This window comes from Monodelphis domestica, chromosome 2 (assembly GCF_027887165.1).
Source record: "Monodelphis domestica isolate mMonDom1 chromosome 2, mMonDom1.pri, whole genome shotgun sequence".
In the NCBI taxonomy this organism is placed as follows: Eukaryota; Metazoa; Chordata; class Mammalia; order Didelphimorphia; family Didelphidae; genus Monodelphis; species Monodelphis domestica.
Genome location: NC_077228.1, coordinates 213,719,912 through 213,744,179, shown reverse-complemented (window position 1 = coordinate 213,744,179; position 24,268 = coordinate 213,719,912). Strand labels below are relative to the sequence as shown.

Genomic DNA, 24,268 nt, shown 5'->3' with positions numbered 1-24,268 from the left:
TTTAAGATGCTGCCAGGGGATGGGGAATGGAAGGGGATGAAGGCAGGAGTTGGGAGAAGGGAGTCTAAGGGCTGGTGGAGCCAGGAGGAAATGAGACCCTGCCATAGGCTCAAGTATAAACAGTCCTGCCAGTGTGAGGGTGAAAGACCTTGTTTCAAGGACCACTGGGGAGAGGGGAAGGACAAGGGAGGAAAAAATGTGCCTCCATCCCTAATTTTTACCTTCTAGTGACATCACAAGAGATGCCTTCAACTCAAAATCATAAGCCTTATGATTCTTATGATTTAGAATGCTAAGACTGGAAAGACCTTGGAGGTCATCTAGTTCTCATTATTCCTCTCTCCCTCCCCCCAAACTTCATTTTATAAATGGGAAAACTGAGACCCAGAGAAGCGATTTGTCCAAAGTAATTAATATAGCAGAGCCATAACTAGAACCTTAACCTCCTTCTTGCTGTTTTGGTGGTCTTACCATCTAACTAGAAGAAGACCAGGCAATGCCACCCTTCCCAGAGTAATGTGGGTATAACTTCAGGAGGGATGGAGTTCAAGCATCTGGATTCACACTAACTTGGGCTTTTGAAAAATCACCAGAGGACCTTGGCATGTATTTCATGGCCCTTTGGAAGAGAGGAAGAATTCCCTTATTGCGCGGGCGCGCGCGCACACACACACACACACACACACACACACACACACCTGCCAAACCTGTCGGTGCGGTTGCTTTGTTTCCGGCAGGGCACAGTGTTGGGGATGCAGCCGCCTGTACTGGAATCAGGACTTTCCACAATGACAAAGGGTCGTTCCTCTAGGGTGGCCACTGTCAGGTGCCGGTTATCAACTACTGGCTGCAGGTAGGCACCGTATCTGGGCCATACAGGGTACTTCATGTGAATGATGCCCTGCTCCCAGCGCCCCACCTGTGACGGGATAAGAGTCAATCCAGGTCCTCTTCTCTTTCCTACACTAACACTCCGGACTCTGGAAGGTACTTATGCCAGCATGGTACAACTTTCTCCCAAAAGAAGGGGAGAGGCATTTCCCCAGGAGATCATGGCACTGGGCTAGCTGTCCCAAGGATGGAGCATACCTGGATCATCCCCTTCCAGAAAAGCACAGACAGGATAAGCTCCCTCTGGGCCCAAGGAACAGCCCACATTGGCTCCTAGTAGAACTCTGACCCTGCCTTTACATCTACCCCAGAGAAAATGAAAACAGTGAGATCCACAGACTGGGGAAGCTGAGAAAAAGATGGTATCCCTTCAGATGAGGTCAGGTAGGAGAAGAAAAGTAGCCTTGTGGGAGAGGATTTTAAGAAAGGCCTCAACTATGGCTTAGTGATGGTAATATGCAGAATTTCTACACTAATAGGACCTCAGGAAGAGTTATGGGACATATAAAACTTAAATTAGGGGGTGGTAGAGTAGAGAAAATGATGAGAGACTTTATAGCTAAGACTCAGTGAACTAGAACTAGACGGATATCCCAGGCTGAAGAAACCAGAGGCTGAGGAGTAGGGGTGGGCAAAAGAATAACTCAAGGTCCCAACCTCTCCCCTTCCCTTTCTCACCATTTCCCAGAGCCGATGCCGGTTGAGTGATATCACCACCATGGTGGGCCTCACCAAGTACCCTCCAGCACTGAAGGAGAAATCCCGTTGCTCCCAGGTCACGTTCAGCAGGTGCCTGACAAAGGAGGGAAGGATCAATACAGAAGGTGATCTTTTGCTGCTTCTTTATATTTTTAATTCTTATCTTCTTTTTTAGAATCACTACTAAGTAGTGGTTCCAAAGTAGGAGAATGGCAAGGGCTAGGCAATTGGGGTTAAATAACTTGCCCAGGGACACCCAGCTAGGATGTGTCTCAGGCTAGATTTGAATCTAGGATCTCCCTTCGTCTGGCTTAGTGATGTATTTATTTCCTGAGCCACTTTTTGTTCCTGGTCTTTTCGAAAGACCATCTATCCATTCTACCTATGGATCTGTCTGTGATGGGTCCTTTTTCATAGGTGGAAACACTTCCCCTCCTATCCCCTTAAAATGATAGGAGCCCTAGCTTGGGAGCTCCATCTCTTCATCACACAGTACTTATAGTGAACTTGAGTCCCTGATTCAATATCTAAGAACCCCAAGCTAGAATAGTGAGTGAAATCTAATAAAATAAAGTCTATTAGGAATCATATTCAATTCAAGAAGTATTAATTAATTATAGGTTCTCTGGGCAAGGCACCCGAGATTCAAAGGAAAAACATTAAGTAGTCCTTTGTATTTTGCTAAATGAAGTCAATTTCTTGCTTAAATGTAAAGCCCTACCTTTGGGTTCAAAAAATCAATTGCAGAAGGACAGAGGTTGGAAAAATGGTTAGAAAGAAATAAGAGAATATCTTGAAAGGACCTCAGAAGCAAACTAGCCTAACTATATTTGACTAAGAATCCTCTCTATTATATTATCAACAAATGATCATGCAGTGCATGCTTGAAGATGTCCATGGAAGTCTAATATACTATCCATTCTAATTTTGGACAACTCTAAATAGGAATTTTCTGTTACACAGAGCCTTAAATCTCTCAGCAGTTCCTATTCGCTTCTCCTACCCACTTCTTCCCAGTAGGGCCAAATAGAGGCAAATCTAGTCAGCATTCCACATGATATATAGTCTTTTGAAAAACTGAAATGTCCCTTCTATTGCTTCTCTCTTTAAGGCTCAGCATCCTCAGTCTCTGGTCATTAAACTTCAAAAGGCAAGGTCTCAAAGAGACAAGGGCAGGTAGGTGGCACAATGAATAGAGCCCCAGGCCTGAAGTCAGGAGATCGAGTTCAAACCTGGCCTCAGACACTTACTGAGTGCGTGTGTGACCTTGAGGAAGTTACTGAATACTGTTTGCCTCAGTTTTCTCATCTGTAAAATGAACTGGAGAAGGAAACGCCAAACCATGCCTGTATCTTTGCCAAAAAAATTCCAAATGGGGTCATGAAGTGCTGGACATGACTAAAATGACCAAACATTAACAAAGAGACATCGTCAGGCTTTTCTGTCTATTCTTCAGCTTTTCAATGGTGACCAAGGTTGGTGAGAGAACTGGAAACATGTCATGCTGAAAGTGAATTAATTGGGATGAATGGCATGGCAAAGAGAAGACCCAAACAGGATAAAATTGTTGTTGTTCAGTCATAACAGGTTTTTTTATGACCCTATTTGAGATTTTCTCAACAAAGATACTGGATTGATTTGCTGTGTCCTTCTCCAGCTCATTTTTACAGATGAGGAAACTGAGGCAAATAGTATTTAGTGACTTGTCCAGGGTCACACAGCTAGTAAATGACTGAGGCTGCGTTTAAACTCAGGTCTTCCTAACTCCAGGCCTGGTAATCTATATCCACTGTGCCACCTAATTGCCCAATAGGGTAAGACAGCTGTCTTCAAGTATTTGAAAGGCGGATGCAAAAGAGTGATTGACTTGTTCTACTTGGCTTCAGAGGGCAGAAGTAGGTAGAAACTTCAGAAGTAGATTTTGGCCTAATGCAAAGAAAAACTTCTTAGGAATTACATCTATTCAAAAGCAGAACAGGCTGACTCAGGAGAGAGGGCTGCTTCTCCCTGCACATGTTCAAGGGTATGCTAGATGATTTACGATGTTCCTTCCAACCTTAGATCCTGTGATGCCAATTCAGATGAGGGCTCTGTTAGTCTTTTTTTGAAGCTGGACCAATTCACCTGCCCCTCTCTCTCCAATTCTCACAGTCTTCTGTAGTGTAAGAATTGGTGAACACAAGGCTATCCCAGCCTGCCTCAGGTCCCAGACAAGATAGGAATTAAGGACGAGTCTCTCCCACAAGAAGATACTAGAGGGCTCCAAAGTGGAGCTTAGAAAGGTGGGATGCGGGGCAAAAAGGGTTCCTGAGTATTTAGGGGATAATAGATGCAAATGAGATACAAATCAAAATGGAAATGAGTCCTAATTCTGATATATATCTCATTAACCCTTCTCCACCCCCATTTTTTTTTCTCTTTTTGGTACCTACATGGCACAGGATGCTTACCTGTAGAAGGCTTCTCCAGCAGGGCTGACAGGTTCAGTGGGAGCGTGGCAGTCACGAGCAGGGGCTGGCAGGTCTCCATGGTACCGTAAGTAGCCATGGGCTCCCAGGGCCACTATGGCCACACCATCTCGGACTTTCTGGCGCAGGCTCAGGCGCCAACTCTCGGTCACTACACTGATAAGGCCCACAGGAAAGACAGAGGGTGGGGCCTCGGTGCTGCCCAGTGCCAAGCTAGGCACCACCCAGACATAGCCTGGCCCCACCAGCCCTTCTTCCTCAGCCACAGCAAAAAGGTATTCAGCCTCTTCCCGAGAGCAGTATGCCACCAGCACTTGAGCATCCAGTTGGCGTAGAAGGCGCTGGACTCGTGAGCTGGGGCTGCCAGGGCTCAGTTCCAGGGTGAGGATGTCCTGCAATTCCCAGCCCAGGTAGCTGGCCTCAGTGAATGAGCGGATGCCCTCCAGGAAGACAGCATAGCCAGGATGGAAGCTGGTAATGACCGCAAAGGAGCTCCAGTCATACTCCTCTAAGACCTTGAAGATCACCTGTATCTGCTGCTCAATGGACACCCCCAGCTGCAAGAAGGATGAGCCTGGTTCCTGCCAGGAAGGGAGAGGAAGTTGGGAAGGAGCTGAGACCCTCTCTGCTTCCAGAACCCAGAGCCACTCTTTTTCTCTTTCTAGCCCTGAGGTCGGAGGTGTAACTAGGTATAACAAAAAGAGTTAAAGGGGAACTACTGTCCAGAAAGAAATCCAGAGAATTGGAAGGGGCAGCCTGTCTTCTTCAGTCTCCCCGACACACATAAACCAAATTCAACTTGTCTATGACCCCACAATATGACTTCATCATCCTCTCCCAGGGTTTGTCTCCCCTGAAGAGACACAGTCAGCATAGGGCTGTGAGGCATGAGGCATGGCGGACCCCATGGGAGGAAGTGTACCCCCTGGACATTAGTTCCTGGGGAAACTCAGCTCTTCTTCCCTATTTACACTCTGCCTGAGGTTCTATCCTTCCTTGCCCCTCGACCACTTTGTCTCTTCCTCTCCAATTCTCACTGCCTTCTATAGTGTAAATATTAGTGGACACAAGACTATCCCAGCCTGGTTCCAGACAACAGTCATTAAGGATATTTAGGATATGTTCCAGCTTTTGACATTTACTAGGTGTGTGACCTTGAACAAGTCACTTGATTCTGTTTGCCTCAGTTTCCTTACCTATAATGAGTTGGAGAAGGAAATGGCAAACCACTTCAATACCTTTGCCAAGAAAACTCCTTGGGCACAACCAACGTGACTGAACAACATTTAGGATATATATATATATGTTTTTAAACCCTTACCTTCCATCTTAGAATCAATACTATATATTGGTTCCAAGGCAGAATTGTGGTAAGAATTGGGCATTGAGGATTAAGTGACTTGCCCAGGATCACACAGCTAAGAAGAATATGAGATCAGATTTGAACACATGACCTAGATTATATATATTAAAGGGAGGTTTGGGGAAATGTATTGAATGGAAAGGTTTAGAATAAAAATTGTATCCAAGGCCCAGCAAAGGACATTGGGCTAGTTCTGTGCAATATGAGAACTCAGTAGGTAGAAAGAGATGCTGATTTATCCAAACACAGTGAAGTAAGAAATGAAAACTGTGATGAATGCAACTGATGCAGTGAAGTAAGCAGAATCAAGAAGAACCATATATACAAGAACAATATAAATGGAAAGAACAACCACACACACACACAAAATTAATGTTGGAAAATTATTGAAAAACAGATAAAGATGGCTCAAAAGAAGGGCTATGAAAGGGCACTCCCAAACATGCCTTTGCAGAGGTGGTTTTATACATTCCACATGTTTTCAGATGCTTTCAGTGTATTGACTGGTTTTACTAATATTTTTCCTTTTTTTCTTTTTATTGCATGTCTTTAAAATATTATTTGTTATATGGGAGGAATATAAAAAAGACATCAATAAAACTTTTTTTAGAAAAATAAGAATGTAGTGAAATAAATTTAGTTTGTTTCTAGCTTAGACTGGTACCCATTCTTATTTCTCCTTATGGAAGGGGGAAGTCATTGGACTTTTTCTATCCTTGTCTATGTGAACTCTAATCTCCTCCATTCTGCCTTCCTGTTGATCTTCAAAACCTTCACTTTTCCCAGCTCCAATTTCCTCTCCTCCAAATATCTTCTAACCAGCCCAAAGGACCCCAAACCCCTCCTCTAGCATTTTATTCCCATCTCCCCCAAAATATAACTTTACCTTCCCAACTTCCATGTCTGTGACTCCTTCCCAGCCTCACCTTACCCCAGATTCCCAATCTGCTGCCCCTCCAAATTTCCCATTCCTGGAGATCCTATTCCCTGCCCAAGCGTCTATGATATTAGCAAGCAAAGGTGACAAGGGCAGAAGGGGATGCCAAAACACCTTTGGAGTAAGGACCACAGCTGAGCCTCCACTGATGCTGATGATGGGTACGTGAGTCTGGGAGGAGATGAAGTCAAGAATCTGTGCCACAGCCTCAGTGCCTACGTTGTCCTCAAAAACAATGCCATGGACACGGGCAGAGCCCAGGAGCCCACAGATCTGGGTGAGAAGGGTGCTGGGGTTGGTGTCATTGACCACCACAGTGATTGGCTGGATCTCCAGGGGCAGGTCCAGGAAGTTCTGAGGGGTGAGGCGGGCACGGGCCAGGGTCTGGGCCTGGGCCTGCAATGGGGGTGCAGAGCTGGCAAACACCACTGCTACTGTCACTGCCTGTTTCCCCCGGCCAGGCCCCACCCCTGCCCAGGTGCTTAGGAGGGTGGTCAGCAGCAGGGCCAGTTCCAAGGCTCTACCCATGTCCACTGGAGAGGTCCTGTAGAAATATAAAACAGAGACAGAGACAAACAGAGGAGCATGGATGGAGAGAGAAAGATGAAGAGAAACAAAGATACATCCAAACAGATAGAGAAACACTGAAAAGAATGGAAAGACAGACCGACAGAAAGAAAGAGATAAAGGAAACAGAGAGCCAAAGAGGAAACAGACAGAGATGAAAAAGAGGCAGAGGAAAAACAGACAGGGACAAGACACAGAGAGGTGTACAGTGAGAAACAGAAACAATGAAATAGATACAGAGTCTCAGAGAGAGACAGAGAGACAGATACAGAGAAGACAAAGAGAGAAGCAGAGAGAGAAAGGAGAGAAGAGGAGAGGAAAACACACACATATATATACCTCAAGAAGACACAGTGACCAAAAGAAACAGACAGAGATGGTGCAAAGACAGACAAGGACACAAAATGTCAGGTATGGGTCCTGAAGAGATTCTCGTATCAAGGTAGGGGTTTTGTGGAGCAAGGAACACAGGAACAACCAGTAGAACCTGAGGAGAAGAAAGATTTAGGTAGGATCAAAGAGCCACAAAACACAAGGAAAACCCCCTTAGCTGTTGATTCACTCTGGTGAATACTAATACACCATGAAGTTTACCTACCATTTATACACAGAATATTGATTGAAAAGAATAAAAAATCTTAGAGGTCATTCTAGTTAATGTCTTATGCAGGGCACAAATCCATTTCTAGATTTATCATCTAGCCTCTGCTTGACTACTTCCAGTGACAGGAAACTCATTACCTCACAAAGAGTGGATCTTTTATTTTTTGGATGGTTGTAATTGCCACAAAGATCTTACTTTTAGTTAGTGGAAATTCATTTTTGGTCCTATGTCTTCTCTTGAGAGCCATATAGCTTCTATGTGACAACCTTTCAAATAATGGAAGACTCCCCTCAGACAACCTGTTCACTGGTATCCAAACTGTAAGACATCTAATCGTGACTCTTCTCCATACCTTCAATTCCTTGCAATTCTTTCCCCCAAGTCTTGTTTTCAGGAAAGTTTCAGGCACCAGTAAGCTGAGTAAGGGGAAAATTGTTTTTTTGGGACAGTAAATCTAACAGAAGGAACAGGTAGAATTCTCTCTTGGTCTGTTTCTGTCTTTCCATGAATTCTGACTGTCTCTCTGTTCTTTTGTCTGTGTCTCTATTAGAATGTCTCCCTCCTCTGTCTCTCTTTCTCATTAGTAAGCATTTTTTTTCTCAGATTTGCCAAACTATAAGAGCTCTCCAAGACTTTCCCCTCATTCTTCCTCCTTCCCCCATTACTCATCCTTCTCTTCCCTTTATAAAACCATAGATTTAAAATCTAAGGACCTTACAGGTAACCTAGCCTACACACCCTCCCTTCATTCACATAGGAGGGAATTGAGGACTCCGGTGGTTATTGCCTAGGTGACACAGTGAGTAGGGAACCAATATTCTAATATAGACACCCCCCAAAAAAACCCTTTGTAGCCTCCAAGTGCTTCTCCCCCATTTTATGACTGCCCCCCAAAAGTGAATTAAGGGCCCCACTGCTGGGAGGAGATCCCAGAGAAAATGGGCAGAACCCAAGTCACACTCACTTGCCCACCATAAGATGCCCACCCTGGAGGGTCTCCGGGTACCATCTGCAATACCCACCCAGAGGTTTCACAACTAGCTTCTTGCAAACGATCCTTCCCTTCTCCCTCCCTCTCTCACCATCCCATCCCCGATATTCTTGGACCTTAAGAAGGCCTCGATATCTTGGGGAGCAGCCCATTAGGGGCTGATTCTTCTACATACATCCCCGCACCGAGTCCCTCTCCCAACAGCCCTTGTCTCCCCCCTCCCACTCCCCTAGCAGGGATCTTTGACACTCAGGCTGTGAAGTTCGGAGTATTTTTAGGCCAGTGATAAATAATTCATAGGGAACAAGACATCAGACTGCTCCCACCCCCACCCCACACTTAGAAGGAAGGGGCGCAGGCGAGGAGGGGCACAACCACCCGGCAGCTCAAGGACACAAGCGATGCTGCGGTGGCTTTGAGCCCCTCCTGGCGGTCAACCGGAGACCGCCCAAGCTCTAGCGTCACAGCTACCTGCGGACTCGACCCTCTCCCAGGGCGCGCGCGAACACACACACACACGCGCGCACACACACACATTTATACACCCTTGTTCCCTAATCCACCCTCATTTCCAGGGAGGTTACTTCTCCAAACAAGGATCTCCAAGCGTTGGGTTTGTTTGTTTGTTTGTTTTTTTTCTTTTTCCCAGAGAGATGGGATGTGTTAGGAAGGAAACCCAGACGGAGCCCAGCTCCCTCCCCGCTCCTAGCTCCTTTTCATCTTGCTCTCAGTCCTCCCAGGCACTGAATCACACATCCAGGCAAAAGGCGAGGATGAGGGCTAGGAGTCTAAAGGCCGAACAAGTCCTGTTGGACATTGGAGGGCCAACTGAAAGGAGAAGGGTCGAGTTGTTGGGGGCTACATTTCACCCCTTCCCCTTATTAGAATTCTTCCTTCCGTGAGCCATCAGTCGCCCTGGGCTACCTGGTATGAAAACGAAGAGTGGAGTGGAGGGGGTGGGATGGGAATAGAGGGTGGAAGTCCGATCTAGACAGATTTGGAACCCAAGTGAGAATGAGCCGTCCTGGCAGGAGCTTACTTTCGGGAACCAGAGACCCTAGGTTCTCTTCCTTGCTCCGCAAATTGTTTAGTAACAGTTTAGAGCTTGGAGATTACAAAGCAGAAAACACCAGCCATAGTTCTCCAGACCCCGTCTGATAGGGGCTGAGCACTACTAGATCCCAAAGTCACGGACCTTTGGGGCTCTTGGCAAAAACCAGGAATGGGGGAAAGCCAGAAGGAAATAGAGGGACCCACAGCTCCCAGCAGCTTCCAAGTCAGCCTGGTGCCCAGCGCTCGCCTAGCACACACTGCCCCCCCCCCCCCTTCTTCCTTTCTTGTCCTCGGGTCGGTCTTTAGGGTTGGGAGGGGAAGATCTTACACATCTGCGATGCCATCCCCCCAACCCCAACAAGTCGTGGAGTCTCTGGTTTCTGAGAGCAGACAATACGTGGAGGGACGAGGGAAAGGAGAGAGGGAAAAAGCGGGGACTGGCGGGGAAGGACAGAGAGCGAACTGGCGGGATGATAGAGGTTCCGACACTATCCCAAGGAGACTGTTCCTAGGTGGGGACAGGCGGACTTCTCGTCACCTCCCACCCGATCCGGTTCCCTGGGCTCGAACCAGATGTAGTCAAGGTTTGTAGCGTGGGACCCCACTGTTGGCAACAGTTGGCTGGGTGGGATGTGAGGCGGGGGCTGGAGACTCATGCAGGCAGTTTGACCACTTGGGTACCCGGTCACCTCCTCCCAGTCCCACCTGCCCCAGGCTAAGCCAGCGAAGGGACCTCTCGTATTCCTTCTCGCCCCCGCAGGCCGACTAGACCCAGCGCCGAGCGCTGTTCAGGGCCTCTGCTCACGTCCTTCCTCGCGTCCCCAGGGCGTCCCCTCCCAGCTCGTTTTTCTCCTGTATGTCCCCTTGCTCTCTGCTGCTCTGCACCGCGCTCCCCTCTCCCGGGCTCACAGTCTCCAGTAGATCCCCCAGGTCTTTGGTCCGAGTGCTCCCTTCCAGCTTGCTGTCCTTCTTCCAGGAACAGAGCAGGACCGTGCGCGCTCCAGAGTTCTCCGGGTATCCTTTTGCCTAGGTCTCCGCAGTCCTTTGCCCCATCTCCGACTGGATCCCCAGCCCCAGGAACCCTAAGTTGGTGGTGAAGTTGCCGCCGCCCCCCAACCTGGGGTTGCTGGCCCGCCCCGCCTCCTGCGGTGCACTCACCCTAGAAAAGAAGGGGCGCTGCACCCGTCCGCCCGTCTTCTTGCGCCTTCGCCTCCTACACTTCACAGAGACCCGCGACTCTGATACTTAGCCTTCGGCCGCCCAGCCAAGGGCTCCCTGTGACTCCAGAGGGGCACTGCGAGCGTTCAGTTGGGAACCAAGCCCAGGCACTCTGGCGCCCCTATCAGACGAGCTGGGCTGGGCCCTCCCCGGGACTTCATGCCCCCGGCCCTCGTCCCCCTCGCTCCCTGGCTCCAGGGACTAGGCTGGTCCTTCCAGCTGCGCTTCGCTCGCCAGTTTAAATGTGACCGAGTCGACTGCCGAGGTTGCCTAGTCCCTGGCAAGTCCTGCTGGGGCATCGGTTCTCTCCGCCTCCACGCCCCCTCACCCCCCCGCCCGCCAGTCCCTCGGAGCGCAGCCCCCCTTCTGCTCCCTGAGCCAGCCCGGAATCAGCCGGAAGACAGGGCTGGACCGCTTGGGCTCCTCAAACCACTTTGATTCGGCCTTAAGGCGGGTGCTTCGATCCTTTCGGCCCACCTCCTCGTCAATCCATTTGGGGAAGGGAAGCTACCAGGAGGGGGAGTCAGAAAAAAGAGGCCGTGGGGGGCCAGGACTCCTGGCTTCTTTTCTGCGCTTTGGATCTCTTCTTTTCTAGAAAACACACCGTTTCCTGAGCTCTAGGAGTGACCCCCCCCCCCCAACTTCAAAAAGGGGCTTGAACTGTCGAGTGGAAGGCGGGATCAATGACGGCAAGAGCTGAAGGCGCTCCAGGCGGGAGGAGGGGTACCCCACACAGATGGAAAGGCTGGACGGCAAGTCCTTGTGACCAGGGAGAGATGAAGGACAGCTCCCACCCGGCTCTGCCTTTCCTCTTCCTCCCCCTCCTCCGGAACCCAATGTGAACAGCCTAGGAGAAGCCAATGAAAGCCTGAGGGAGATGAGGCTGACTGGGGCTACTCAGCCTCCACTATTGAAGGATTCACTTGGAGACCCTGAGAACTATTTTCACTATGCTCTGAGATCTAGCACGGCTTTCCATTCTTTAAAATAAACATTCTTCCCCTTGGAAGTCCCTGCACTTCACAAGGGCTGCCACAGGCCCGTACCACAAAAAGAAGTCATCCTTTTTGGAGGCAAAGACAGAAGATTGGGAGTGGCAAAGAATTTCGGGGAAGGGGCCTGGGTCCCCCATTGACCCTAGACCCAAAAACAGTAAGGAGGGGGCCTCTACAGGGGAGACAGAGCACCACCTGGTGGCCATGCAAGGCCAAGGGCTATTGAGAGGATAATGTGGACAGGAATCCAAAGAACATCTCACAAAGTTCTTTATTTCCACCTTTATTCCTCTTCTTCCACCTTGGTTCCTGACACCTGAGCCTCCTCCCACTGCCCAGGCCAGTCAGATGAAGGATGGGTTGGGATGAAAGTGGGCAGAAGAATGTCTGGGGTAGAACCCAGATGGAAGCTGAGGCTGCTGGGGATGCAGACAGACCCGGAACTGTCCCTCCCCACACTCCTTCCCAAGTGATCCAAATGCTAGAGACTGAAACAGAAGATGCTAAAAACAAAAAGCAGTTGGGGGGTGGGGACTGGAGGCAATGGGGACCCCTGAGAAAAAGGAGTGGAAGGAGGGAGGCAGCAAGGACAGGGCTCAAGGGCAGACTGTCCTTTGTCCTTCCTTGCCCCTTCTCTGGCCCAGCCCAGGTCAGGTCACATTCTTGCATCACTCAGGCCACATTTTGGGGCCTGGGCCAGAGCTGAAGAGTCAGTGTCCTATCAGCTGCAGCATCTGTTGAGGATCCACCAGTTTTTCCCGAGGCTTCCCAGCTGCCTGGCCCTGAGCCACCTCTTCTGCATCCAGCTTCTCCCAGTCCTCAAAGGAGACAGGCTGGACTCCTGGAGTAGGAAAAAAAGAGGAGGACTCAGGTCAAGCCTGCCAGAATTGCCCCAATGATACACTTCCACATTTCCTTTCTGCCTCTTCTCCCTCATCCCAGCCTGTGCAGAACAGAATCTCCTATTCATCTGCCCCAAACATCTCTATTTCTGCTTCTCCCAGCTCCAGCCCTGTCCTCTACTCCTCTCCTACCCCTCTTAGCCAAGAGTTGCCAAATCTTGCCATGTATTCTCTACAACATCTGACTTCTTGCCCAATCTACTGCAATGGCCTCCTAATTGGTCTCTCAAACTTGTCTTTGTAGCACCAAAAACTAGCACACAGTAGGCTCTTAAAAAACAACAACAAAAAAAACTTGACCTAACCCTTATCCTCTGTCTTAAAATTCATACCAAGTATAGTTCCATGGCAGAAGAATGGTAAGGGCTGGCCAACCAAGGTTAAGTGACTTGCTCACAATCTCATAGCTAGGAAGTTTTCAATTCAAAATCTGAGGTTTTGAATTGAATCCAGGGCCTCCCATCTTCAAGCCTGGATTCTCTACTCATTGAGCTATCTACCTGTCCCTCCTCTCTTTTTTTTTTAACATTTACCTGCTATCTTTTAATCAACACTAACTATCGATTTCAAGGCAGAAGAGTAGAAATTGGGATTGTGACTTGCCTTAGGGTCACACAGCTAGGAAGTATCTGAAGTCAGGTAGGCTCTTAATAAACCCACTGGACTGAGCCTTGCTCACTACCCCTAATTCTGCTTTTGGTTCCTCCTCTCTCCCATGCTCCTTTACTTCCCATAGTTTTTTCCCATCCTCGAAATCCACTGACTCCAGCCTCTACATCAATTCGGCAGGCTCCTTATGTCTACTGCCAGGGGCAGTACCTCGATTTTTGAGTAGGGGCTCTATGCTGGAGTAGCCCGGCTTGGGGCCAATGGGTAGCACTCCCTCCTCAAGGTCTTGGAGCAGGACCTGGCCAGTGAGGAATCCGTCATTCATGGTGGTGGCGATGACACCTGAGGGACCTCTCTTAACCCAGCCACTGCAGTACAGCCCTAGGGATAAGGAAGAAAGGGAGCAAGCAAAGCTGAGGCTAGGGGTCTGGGCACATGTCTTGCCTCCACACAGACACATCTGCAATAGCCGGGCTCACTCTGGCATTCAAAGCCCTATGCAATCTGGTGCCACCCTACCTTATCTCATACTTCCTGGCTCCTACTCTGTACTCCGATCAAAGGATGACTGCCTCCACTTTGTACATACTGTCTTCCCATTTTTCTGCCTTTCCTATGCTGCCTCCACCACCTGTTGGACTCTCACTCTCTCCTCACTCTCTTTAAAAAATAAATCCTTACCTTCTGTCTTAGAATCCATACTAAGTATCAATTCCAAGACAGGAAAGCTGCCAGCACTAGGCGGTGGGAGTTAAGTGACTTGCTCAGAGACTCACAGCTATGAAGTGTCTGAGGCCAGGTCTACTCATACTCAGCTCCAGGCCTGGCTCTCTATCTACCGAGCCACCTAGCTGCTCCCTCCTGTGTTATCTGTGTGTCACATACTCCAATCTACCATTTCTCTCTAAGAGATTCGTGAGAGAATGGTGGGTCAGTCAATCAGCATACAAATATAAGCAAAAACACAGTCCTGATCCTCAAAAAGGTTACATTCAAATATAAATATTACATAAAAGGGAAATGTTACATAACATTTATAATAAAATTAAAACACAAAATATATAAAAGGAAGTCTATCTCACCAGTGGCTATCTAGCAGTATTCTGCTTAAATATTTGCTGGATTTAATTTTGTCTGGCCCAGTCTATCTCCAGGTGTTTTTAGCCCTGTCTTGTGGCTCTTCTCTCTTCCTACATACAACTGTTCTCCCTCCTCTTCATGTGTCTACATGCTTCATTCCACAGTAACTCTCCCTAGGAAATACTCATACAACCTCTCTCTCCTCCATCTCCTTGCAAATAACTTTTCACAGATATTTGTTTTTATTCCATTTACATTTCCCAAAATATCCCTTCTCCATTCCCTTTCCAAAAAGCCATCCCTTGTAACAAGGAATTTATTAAAAAAAAAAAGTTTGGCAAAACCAAGTGAAAGGTTGAAGAAGTTTGGCCTTAGAGTGCTCCATACTCATTGTCACCCTGCTCAGTACCTTCTCATATCTCTTCTTCTCTCCCACTTTTAAACCACCACCTTTACACATACATACCTGGTGCCCCCGACACTCGACCATTCCTGTTGGGGATAATTCCAAGCTTGGGATCAAAGGGCACAGTGGGGTCAATTGGAAGGCTTTTGTAACCAACACTGCTCAGCACCAGTCCACAGGGTACATCCTCTACTGCCCCTGTGGGCACTGCTTGAGCATTTTCACCCGAGCCCTACAGGAAATAAGAGGGATATGGCATGACAAGGGCTGAGTGGAGTGTGCAGGCAAATAAATGAGATGCCCACAGCATACCTCACCTAAGAACTAGGTGCAGACTTACGCCTCACAATCAGAAATAGTACAAAGAGCTCACTGTCAGTGTTTCATACCTTATCCTCCCCATTAGGGACTCCCTCAAGGCCCCAGGAAAAGTAAAGAGTTCCTATAAGTAGGGAGGGAAGGGGAAAGCTGAGGCCCCTCTCTATACTCACCTCCAGTTTCATGACAGCCAGACGGATCCCAGCAACTCGACCTCCATCTGGAGAGGGCAGCACTTTCAGGGGACTTCGTAAGAATCGGAGGCCCCAGGCTCGAGGGGCCTCAGCTTTCCCATCAGCCTTCTCACCCTTTGGTGGCTTTAGAGCTGTTTGTACCAGAAGCTCTGTTAGCCGCTTCCTTGGACGGGGGGCCTCTGCCAATAACAACAAAAGTTCTGAGATTGCTCCACTTCTGCAGGGTCAAATCCTCAACTTCATTCCAACTGGGAGAGGCAACTTCCATCTTGGAGCTCAGCTTCTCTCTTGAACTCTTCCCGCTCCAATCACCAAGGAACCCAGAACCAATGCCTCTTACCTTTGATCAAGTCTTCCAGGCCTTCGAAATCTGCAGGATCCAAAAGGGCCTGGCTTCTAGGTAGGTGAATCATTTCTCGGAGTTCCTGGAAGTCATTAGAAACACAAAGGGTCATTAGGAATGTGTTGGGTATCAAGGGAAAAGAAAGACCAAGGTCTCAATTCCCTGACACCAGCACAATCCCATTCTTTGGGGGGGTGGGAGGGAGGTAACATTTCAATTCCTTAGAACACTATTTACCAAGCCCCAGTCCTTCTAACCTTGATGGTAAAGGCCACCTGCAGGGGTCCCCTGCGTCCCACGATCCACACTCTTTTTACTTGGCTCTGTCTCAGCACCCTCAGCGCGTCTGCAGTGATGTCTGTTTTCTGAAGGACAAGAAGACCCTTGAAGGTTTCTGGTACTGGGAATAAGGGTTAGAAATGCCTTCCATTAAAATGAAGGTATGCCCTTCAATTGAGGAATGGCTGAACAAATTGTGGTATATGTTGGTGATGGAATACTACTGTGTTCAAACGAATAATGAACTGGAGGAATTCCATGGGAACTGGAACAACCTCCAGGAAGTGATGCAGAGCGAAAGGAGCAGAACCAGGAGAACATTGTACACAGAGATGGATACACTGTGGTACAATTGAATGTAACGGACTTCTCCATTAGTCTCAATGCAGTGATCCTGAACAACTCAGACGGATCTATGAGAAAGAATCCACATTCAGAGGAAAAACAACTGCTTGATTGCATAAGGGGATATGCCTGTGGATGTAGACTCTAAAGGAACATCCTAGTGCAAAAATCAACAACATGGAAATAGGTTCTGATCAAAAACGCATGTAATACCAAGTGGAATTGTGCATCGGCTATGGGGGGGGGGGGAGAATATGATTCTTGTAACCAAGGAATAATGTTCTAAATTGACTAAATAAAATAAAAAATAAAACCTAAAATTAAAAATTCCCTCCATTTAGCTTCCAGAACCTTAGATACAACAGGTTGGTCAGAAATTGCACCACTTCCCCCTGGTGGTCATGACCCATATTATGTCCAATTCAAACCCAGGACAGAAAAAGTTCCTTAGAATAGAGGTTAGTTCTCAAACTTCTCTTCTTTCTATCAAAGGTGGAGCCCTTCATAATACAAAGGGAAGGCTGAGACCCAGGGAGGGGCTGAAGGAGTAGAGGAGGAGGTGTAAGACGTGAGCTCTCCAGGCAGTATTCCCTCTATACATCCTCCACATTCCCTGTTCCCCTAACACTAGTCACCTCTAGGAGCTCTATTGGGGTCAGCAGAATCCGGGCCACATCCAGAGCCACATTCCCTTGTCCCAGAATCAATGCCGTATCACAGTTCAGGTTAGGTGTCAGCTGAGGAGGAAATGATTCAGAGAGAGGAACTTTGGCCAGGCCAAAGCAGGTGCCTCCATGTCCACTCCAGCCCTCTCTCCTTGAAGGTCCTGGATTCCCCTTTCTATGCCTGGCACAGGCATCCTTCTTTAGGTGCTATGCCCTGATTAAGCTAGTTTTATTCCTTGTCCCCCACAAATTATTTGCCTATTTCCCCCTGTGACTCTGCACTTACTGACTAGTGTATCAACCCAATCCTCAATGCCAATTTATATCCTTCTTCAGAGCCTGTCCCATCCTCTAAGAGGCCTTCCTTGTGAAAACCACACCCCTCTGATCAAGCCCCTTCCCTCAATGTCCTCTCTGTACTTTAGGCACTCAAAGTTTTCTCTGTCTTTCTTATGTGGCTGGCTAATTTTCCCTTTAGATTGAGAGACTCACCTTCTCCTCCCCCCCCCCCCCCCAGCATCCCCATTTCTCTTTCTTCTCTTTCCGCACTTCTTCCCCAGTCCGAACAAAGTAGAGATGGTCACTGGCTACATCTGGCCTTTGCCTAAGAACTACATCCCCAAGAAGTCTGCAGACATGTCTTTTCCCTCCAACACTCACCTTATGGTTCTCAGGTAACCCGTTGTACCAGCCCACAAAAGCCCTGGCAGAGAGTACACCGGGAAGTTCCTCACCTGGAATGCCCAGGGTCCGGTGATCCTCTGCCCCATAGCTCTGTAGAAGGAAATGTGTCCCAGATCCATGAAGGGCCCACATTACTCACTAAGAAAGTCAGATCAACTGATGGTCCTATTCTCCTCACCCCACTGATATCTCCTATTGTTCCCAGGAACAACTTAACCCTTTGTATATTAATCTATCTCTCCAGCCCTTGGCAATATCTCCTCACATCCAAATATACCTTAGACTGTTTGCATCTCCTATTTACTCCTACTTTCCTTCATATCTATGACTTATCCCCCTACAACCATACTGAATCCCAGTGTCCCATCTCTCCAAATCTCTGTCCCCTTCCCTATTATGATCCCCTCTGAACTCTCACAAGCCATCCACCCCATCTACTTACCAACACAACAGCATGGTAGGCATCCCGAAGCTCTGACACGGATACATCTCTGCCCACAGTCACATTGCCTCTGAAGGCACATCGAGTGGAGTGGGCAGTCTGGGTAAACGTGTTGATAACATTCTGCCAGAGGGCAGGAGGAGTGAGTGCCATGTGACCAACCATCCTTATGCCACCCTCAGTTCTATATCCTATGGACACATGTCAGTCTCTAGAATCAGGAAACCACTATGAAATCTTTGGTTGCTTCCTCTGGGGGAGGTGCCCTAGAGCATGTCTGACCAGGGAAAGAGTCAGTGCCCAGCCAGAGCTCTTGCCTCTTTCTCATCATGGCTTGAATCCTTGGGGACTCCCAGCCCTAGGGAACCCACCTTCACTTCTGGATGATCAGGAGCCACTCCAAAGCGGACTAAACCAAAGGGCACCACCTGCTTCTCATAGATGTCCACTCGAGCTTGAGGATGGTGCTAGGGAGAGATGGAAGCCCACATGGTGCATGGTGATTGGAGATCTTTGACCAGAGACTCCTTCCCCCTTTCCCCATCAGCAGCAGAACTGGAAGTAAAGAGTCACTATATCTGTCTCCCAAGAGAATTGAGTTCAACAAATTAGTAGAAGATTCAAAGACCAGGTTTGCAAAGCACTTCAATACATTATTTTATTTGATCCTCATGAGAACTCTAGGAAACAGATGTCATTATCATCATTCTACAGATGAGGAAACTATAGCTCAGAAAAGTTAAGAGACCTGTCCAGGGTCACACAGCTAGGAACTATCTGAAGTGTGATTAAAACCAAGATCTTCACCGCTCTGAGTCAAGTATTATATTCCCTATACCAATGGTGTCAAATTCAAATAGAAATGGATCCTTGCATGCAGTGAACCTTTCATGACCTCATGGAATAGAGTTCCTCTTCCCAGGTGTTTTGGCGTACTCAGCAGGAATGGTATGCTACAAACACCTGGGAAGAGGAACTCTATTCCACGAGGTTGTGAAAGGTTCTCTGCAATTGCAGGCTGTATACTGATTGAGAAAACTATAAATTAACATTAATGCTAGGTTTCATTTATTTTGTTAAACATTTCCCAATCACATTTTAATCTGGTTTGGGCAGCACTTTGGTGTTGTTTGACATCTCTGCTCTACTCTATAATGCCCTTAAAGCCTACTGGAAAGGCTAGGGAGTCCAGTGAATCTTTATTTGCCCTGAGGGCTACACAAGAGAAAAGGGGTAGCATACACAGCAAGAGAAACTGAGATATCTTCTTGCACATGTCAGGAAAACTTTTTTTTTCTTTGTTGGAGTTTTGGGAATCACGGAGACATCCCCTGTGATCTAAGTATTTTCCTGTTCTGAAGCACAGAGAAGGCTTGGATGATGGCTCAGGCATACCGAGTAACAGAAGGTCACTTTGAATTGGAAACTCAGCTCTGATGACTCCACCAGGAGCCATTCTCTAATGCTTCTGCCTATCACAGAGCAGCAATATACAGTATGCTAAATCATGGCTTTTAGTAATACTATTTGTCCAGGCAAAAATGTCAGCCATCACCCTTCTTCCCTTCTGACTTTATACCCAAATTGTTACCAAGATCCCTTGATCCTTCTTTGGCATTACCTCTCTAATATACCCTCTCCCTTTCCTTTCTCACTTGTCACAATCCTAGTTTAGACTCTGTCCATTAACTACTAAGATGATTGCAGTAGTCTGGTAAAGGCTGTCCATGATTTCCCCTCCTCTCAATTGCTATTCCCCAACTACTCTATACACTGTTTCCAGATTAGTGTTTCCAATGCACAGATCTGATCAAAAGCTTCAATGGCTTCATTACTACATTACTACAGAATTGAGTCCCAAATCCCTGATTCTGGCATTTATGACCTTCCACCATCAGGCTCCTACCTGCCTCTCCAACCTTCTCTTCCACTGTACCTCCATGTGAATTTCCTTCTAGCAAACTGGCCTGTTCAAGAGATCTCACAAAACACATGACATAAAATAGGCTCAAAAGCACTAATCTACCTGTAGAGAAGACACATACCCAGCTGAGCAACTTTTAGGCAAATCACTTCACTGAACTCTCAGGGCCTCTGTTTCCCTATCTGCTGGAATGGATATTATCTGTCTCTTCCAGCTCTTGACTTCCTATGCCCGTAAATCATGGATACCATTCATAACTGCTTTAAAAAAAAATTTATTAACTAAAAACCCCTACCTTCTGTCTTGGAATAAATACTGTGTGTTGGTTCCAAGGCAAAATAGTGGTAAGGGCTAGGCAATGGGGGTTAAGTGACTTGCCCAGGGTCACACAGCTGGGAAGTGTCAGAGGCCAGATTTGAACCTAGGACCTCCCATCTCTAGGCCTGGCTCTCAATCCCCCAAGCTACCCAGCTGCCCCCCATAACTGATTTTTGACATTCCCCAGCTAAGAATGCCCTTCCCAACTTCCTCTTCACTTATCTAAGTCCTGTCTATCTTTCAAGGTCCACATGAAGCTCCACCTTCTCTGTTCAGTCCATCCCAGCCCCCCAGTAATTTCTCTCTCCTTTCTCTTTATTCCATTTACTCTCTGCAACATTTATATGACTTCAATACATTCTGCCTTGATCCATCATTATTTTTTCAGTGATTAAAGTCAATATATAAAATTAATTTTAATTTTTCATGCATGTTTTTCTTTTATAACATATCTTATTAGACTCTTATTAGACTGAGCCTCATGAAGTCTGGTCTATCTCTTCTTTCTTCACTACTGTGGCTGAGCATTTAATTACTTAATTGCTAAATCCACTTTTATATGTCCTGTCTCTGACTAGATTCTAAACTCCTTCAGGACAGGGATCCTGTCTTGTATCTCTCTGTTTGTTTAGTAGTTAACACTGTGCCCTACATAATATATTCACAATTTCCCAAACCAAACCTTCTTTCTCTATCTCTTACCAAGATTCAGATTTATAATTTTCTCCTCAAAATAAGGCTTATAAGGGCTCAGAACCTGAAAATTCATACTTAATTAAGAAGCCCAAATGCAAGGGGCAGATTTGGTGTCTCACTCAACTTGATCCCCCCCCCTCCAATTTTGGCCTTTTTCTTGTAGCTGCTTTCATTGTTTGCCCCTTCTCACACAGTCAAGACTCCCCTACCATATAAGGGAAATCTGTAAACACTGACAATGACTATGAGAAGGGAAAACTATAAAGATGTATTATAGTCATGGTAAAAATACTAATTCCAATGAGTTCTAGGAGCTGCTTGTCCTTTGTGTCTAATTACAATATCCCAATCCTTATGTATGGCATTAGAGGTTTTGGCTTACTTTTTAGCAACTTTACATAAATATCAGTAATAAACTGCTTATTTGTGTTAAAAAAAAAATCTGAACCAAAGCATAGCCCATAATTCACTTTCTCCAGGACTACATATCCCTCACCTGACATTCTGGTTCTCTTCAGCACTCACACATTCTATTTCAACCATTAATTTACCTTTTTTTATCCTGTGTAAGTGTCCCTGACTATTTATTCCACTGTTTCCCCAAATATACTTTAAGGCCCTTAAGGGCAGGGATTATGTCAGATGTTTCATCCATATATGCTCAGAGCACAGTACAGGGCTTCTTTTTAGACCTTTAATTGTGTCATATTAGACACATCTTTATTAATTTCTATTTCTCCACCTCCCTCCCTTCTTCTAAGCAGGGAGCTGGCCCTGAAACTCAAGGGGAACAGGCAGCCTTGGGGCTCTGCTCACCAAGGCCAATGACTTCAGCATGAAAATCTCAGCCTTCACCTACAAAGATGAACCAGAAAAACATCCTGAGGAGGGGGTGTTGAGGAGTTATGGAGCAGCATAGTTTTAGTAGAAAGAGCAATGGTTTGGGAATAGGGAGACCTGGGTTCTCTTCTCAATTTTACTACCACCACCAAACTTTGTGACATTGAGTTACTCCTTTCACTTCTCTAGGTTCATCTGTAATGTAATGTAATGTAAAATAAAGGGGATAGATTAGATGGTCTGTGTGATCTCTTAAAATTTTAATAGTTTATGATCCTAAGTTTAGGGACGGACTATGGTGAAAGGACAGAGAAACAGGATTGGAATGGTAGATGGTTAGGGGCAGTTCTGAGATGAAAGGAAAGAGATAGAGAAGGCTTGGAACTGGAACTAACTGCAAGAAGAACTAGGATGGTTGAAATGATGATAACCTAAATTAGGTAACCTCTCCCTCACATTGGCCAGCATCAGGGGATAGGTGGGAATACCCTACCAAATCAGCATTAGCCAGGCAAGATGCATTCCAAGAGACCCCAGGGGCATTCTGTGGTGGCCCAAGATGGTTGGAAAAGATAAGGAGTATGTGAGAGGAATCCATAGAAACAGGATTATTAGGCCTATAAGAATTCTGAGAGCTCATATATTACAACATTCTCCTTTTACATATGAGAAACTTGTGGAGAAAAAGTGAACTTTACCATCCAGAATCTGGGAAATTTGTTGAAGTCTTTCCATGAATAGAATGCTAGAATTCTCTGTCTCTTGACCTCTTGAAGGAGCTAGACAAGGGAAGATGACAGACAAGGAAGAGTCACATACCTTTAGTAGGTGTTGGGCAGTATAAAAACCAGCTGGACCACTGCCCACCACACAGATGTGAGGGACCAGCTCTACTGTAGAGAGCAGTTGGCGGAAACCTGTGTATGGGAAGGTGTAAGGTTAGACACATCTCATCTTATGCCACAGATATCTATCTCCTCACATGCAGAAGTCATCTTCAGCACCAACCTTCTATAGATCCCACAGTTTTCTTCTCCTCACCCTTCCTTTGCAGCCTATCCTTTGTCCTGTCACTTTCCCTCTACAATCCCCAGCCAGTCCTGAACCTCAAAGCCCATGAAAAATCAGCAGCTCATGGGAGAACCATTATACTTCATTTTTCTCTCTTTCTCTCTATCACACACAAATACATATAAGGCCTGAGTATCTCACCTCCAACACATTCATTCATCTTTTTCTCTTGTGTACCCATCTTCCCTCCCTCTCCCCTCCTATAATATCTCAGCTCCAATGCATTCACCCATCTTTCTTCTGTTCCATTCTCTTTCCTTCTATGTTCATTCATTCACCCATTCTTCTATTTCACTTCCATTCCCTCCTCCACAAGGTCTTTACACTGCACTTCCACACATATTCTATTATTCACACACACACACACTCTCTCTCTCTCTCTCTCTCTCTCTCTGCTCCCTTACCTTCTCTATGGCAGACGCCCTAAACTGTCACGTTATCACTTCCACAAGCCCCAGAAACTCTCTTTGCCCCTCACCCACCTATTGAATATTCCCCCTCCCCCTCTAAATGTTGAAGGGTTCCCTCCCTCCATCTCCAAAGGGTCCGGATCTGAGGGTCAGTGGGGCTGGGCTCCAGCCCCGACCTAGCCACTAACTCTCCAGGGGTGACGTCGGACAGGAAGATCCCTGCACCTCTAGGGCTCAGTTTCCCGACTTGCAGATGAGGGGAACGGGGCCCTCTGGGGATGAAGCCTCCCCTCCCCCGCCATTCGCTCCCCATTGATGCCCATTCCGTACCGAGAGGGGCAGCAGCAGGAGAAAGCAGGCGGGCCCGCGGCTGCGCTGCCCAGCGCCAACAGCCCCAGCCCCGGGGAGCCATGGAGGGCCAGGGAGAAAGGAGTACCTGTGGGAAACTAGACCGAGACCTTAGGGCTTCCAGAAGCCCCGGCCCATCCCGCCCACTCTCTCGTCAACACCGAGACCCCGCCCTTCCCGCAGCGGACACTACTGGTAACCATCATGGCCCCACCCCCTTCTGGGTGGTGCCCCGTCCTAGAGCTCCACCTTCCGTCTTGCACAGTCCCACCCCCACCCCAGCTTCCGGGAGAAGACAGGAATCTGACGTTACATGGGCGGCCTTAATGCTCATTTGAGCCAATCATCAGTAGCTAAGGGAATAAGGGGGAAGGATAACTTTCCTGCCTCCAAAACTATGCTGGGCACAGACCTCAGCCAATGAGAACGAGCGTTCTGATTTGCCCCGCCCCCTTCACTAAGGGAGTCGAGATTGGGCCCAAGATAAAGATTTTCCCCGCCTTGTCTTTCTATGATTCGTTCCAAAGATCAGACTGAGCCTAGTCCCAGCCAATCCTTAAAAGGATTCTTAGTACCATAGTTGGGTGATTAATCCTAGAAGGTCGGGG

The 24,268-nt window shown here is 47.2% G+C and overlaps 2 protein-coding genes across 11 annotated transcripts in view; both read right to left on the bottom strand.

The window, feature by feature from the left end:
• GRIN2C (glutamate ionotropic receptor NMDA type subunit 2C) overlaps positions 1-12,013 on the bottom strand; it is a 35,337-nt gene extending 23,324 nt beyond the window's left edge. For 2 of the 10 annotated variants that reach the window (XM_056817185.1, XM_056817189.1), the window contains exons 1-5: positions 10,732-12,013; positions 6,473-7,412; positions 4,041-4,639; positions 1,570-1,684; positions 699-919 (exon numbers count right to left, since the gene is read on the bottom strand). In XM_056817185.1, coding sequence (XP_056673163.1) covers positions 699-919; positions 1,570-1,684; positions 4,041-4,639; positions 6,473-6,886 — 1,349 coding nt within the window. In that variant the 5' untranslated portion in view covers positions 6,887-7,412; positions 10,732-12,013. Of the gene's footprint in view, positions 1-698; positions 920-1,569; positions 1,685-4,040; positions 4,640-6,472; positions 7,413-10,482 lie in introns of all 10 variants that reach the window. The other 8 variants (XM_056817192.1, XM_056817193.1, XM_056817195.1 and 5 more) reach the window with 7 other exon arrangements.
• A 26-nt stretch (positions 12,014-12,039) lies between these two features.
• On the bottom strand, positions 12,040-23,952 carry FDXR (ferredoxin reductase). The gene is made up of 12 exons (XM_007482678.3): positions 23,643-23,952; positions 22,651-22,748; positions 18,425-18,520; positions 18,054-18,176; positions 17,588-17,701; positions 16,898-16,999; positions 15,896-16,003; positions 15,636-15,720; positions 15,275-15,474; positions 14,844-15,015; positions 13,508-13,678; positions 12,040-12,627 (listed from the first exon to the last, which is right to left on the bottom strand). Exons 1-12 carry the CDS (start codon positions 23,722-23,724, stop codon positions 12,497-12,499), a joined length of 1,482 nt encoding a protein of 493 aa, XP_007482740.3. The 5' UTR covers positions 23,725-23,952; the 3' UTR covers positions 12,040-12,496.
• Positions 23,953-24,268: the final 316 nt, after the last annotated feature.

Bases quoted from the DNA above. Each gene is read 5' to 3' on its own strand.
- FDXR (XM_007482678.3), bottom strand. From the start codon at position 23,724: ATGGCTCCCCGGGGCTGGGGCTGTTGGCGCTGGGCAGCGCAGCCGCGG. The intron at 17,000-17,587 runs GTGAGTGTTGGA...TTTCCTCCTCAG, and splicing joins GGTTACCTGAGAACCATAAG to CTGACACCTAACCTGAACTG. The intron at 15,016-15,274 runs GTGAGTATAGAG...TATTTCCTGTAG, and splicing joins TGGCTGTCATGAAACTGGAG to GGCTCGGGTGAAAATGCTCA.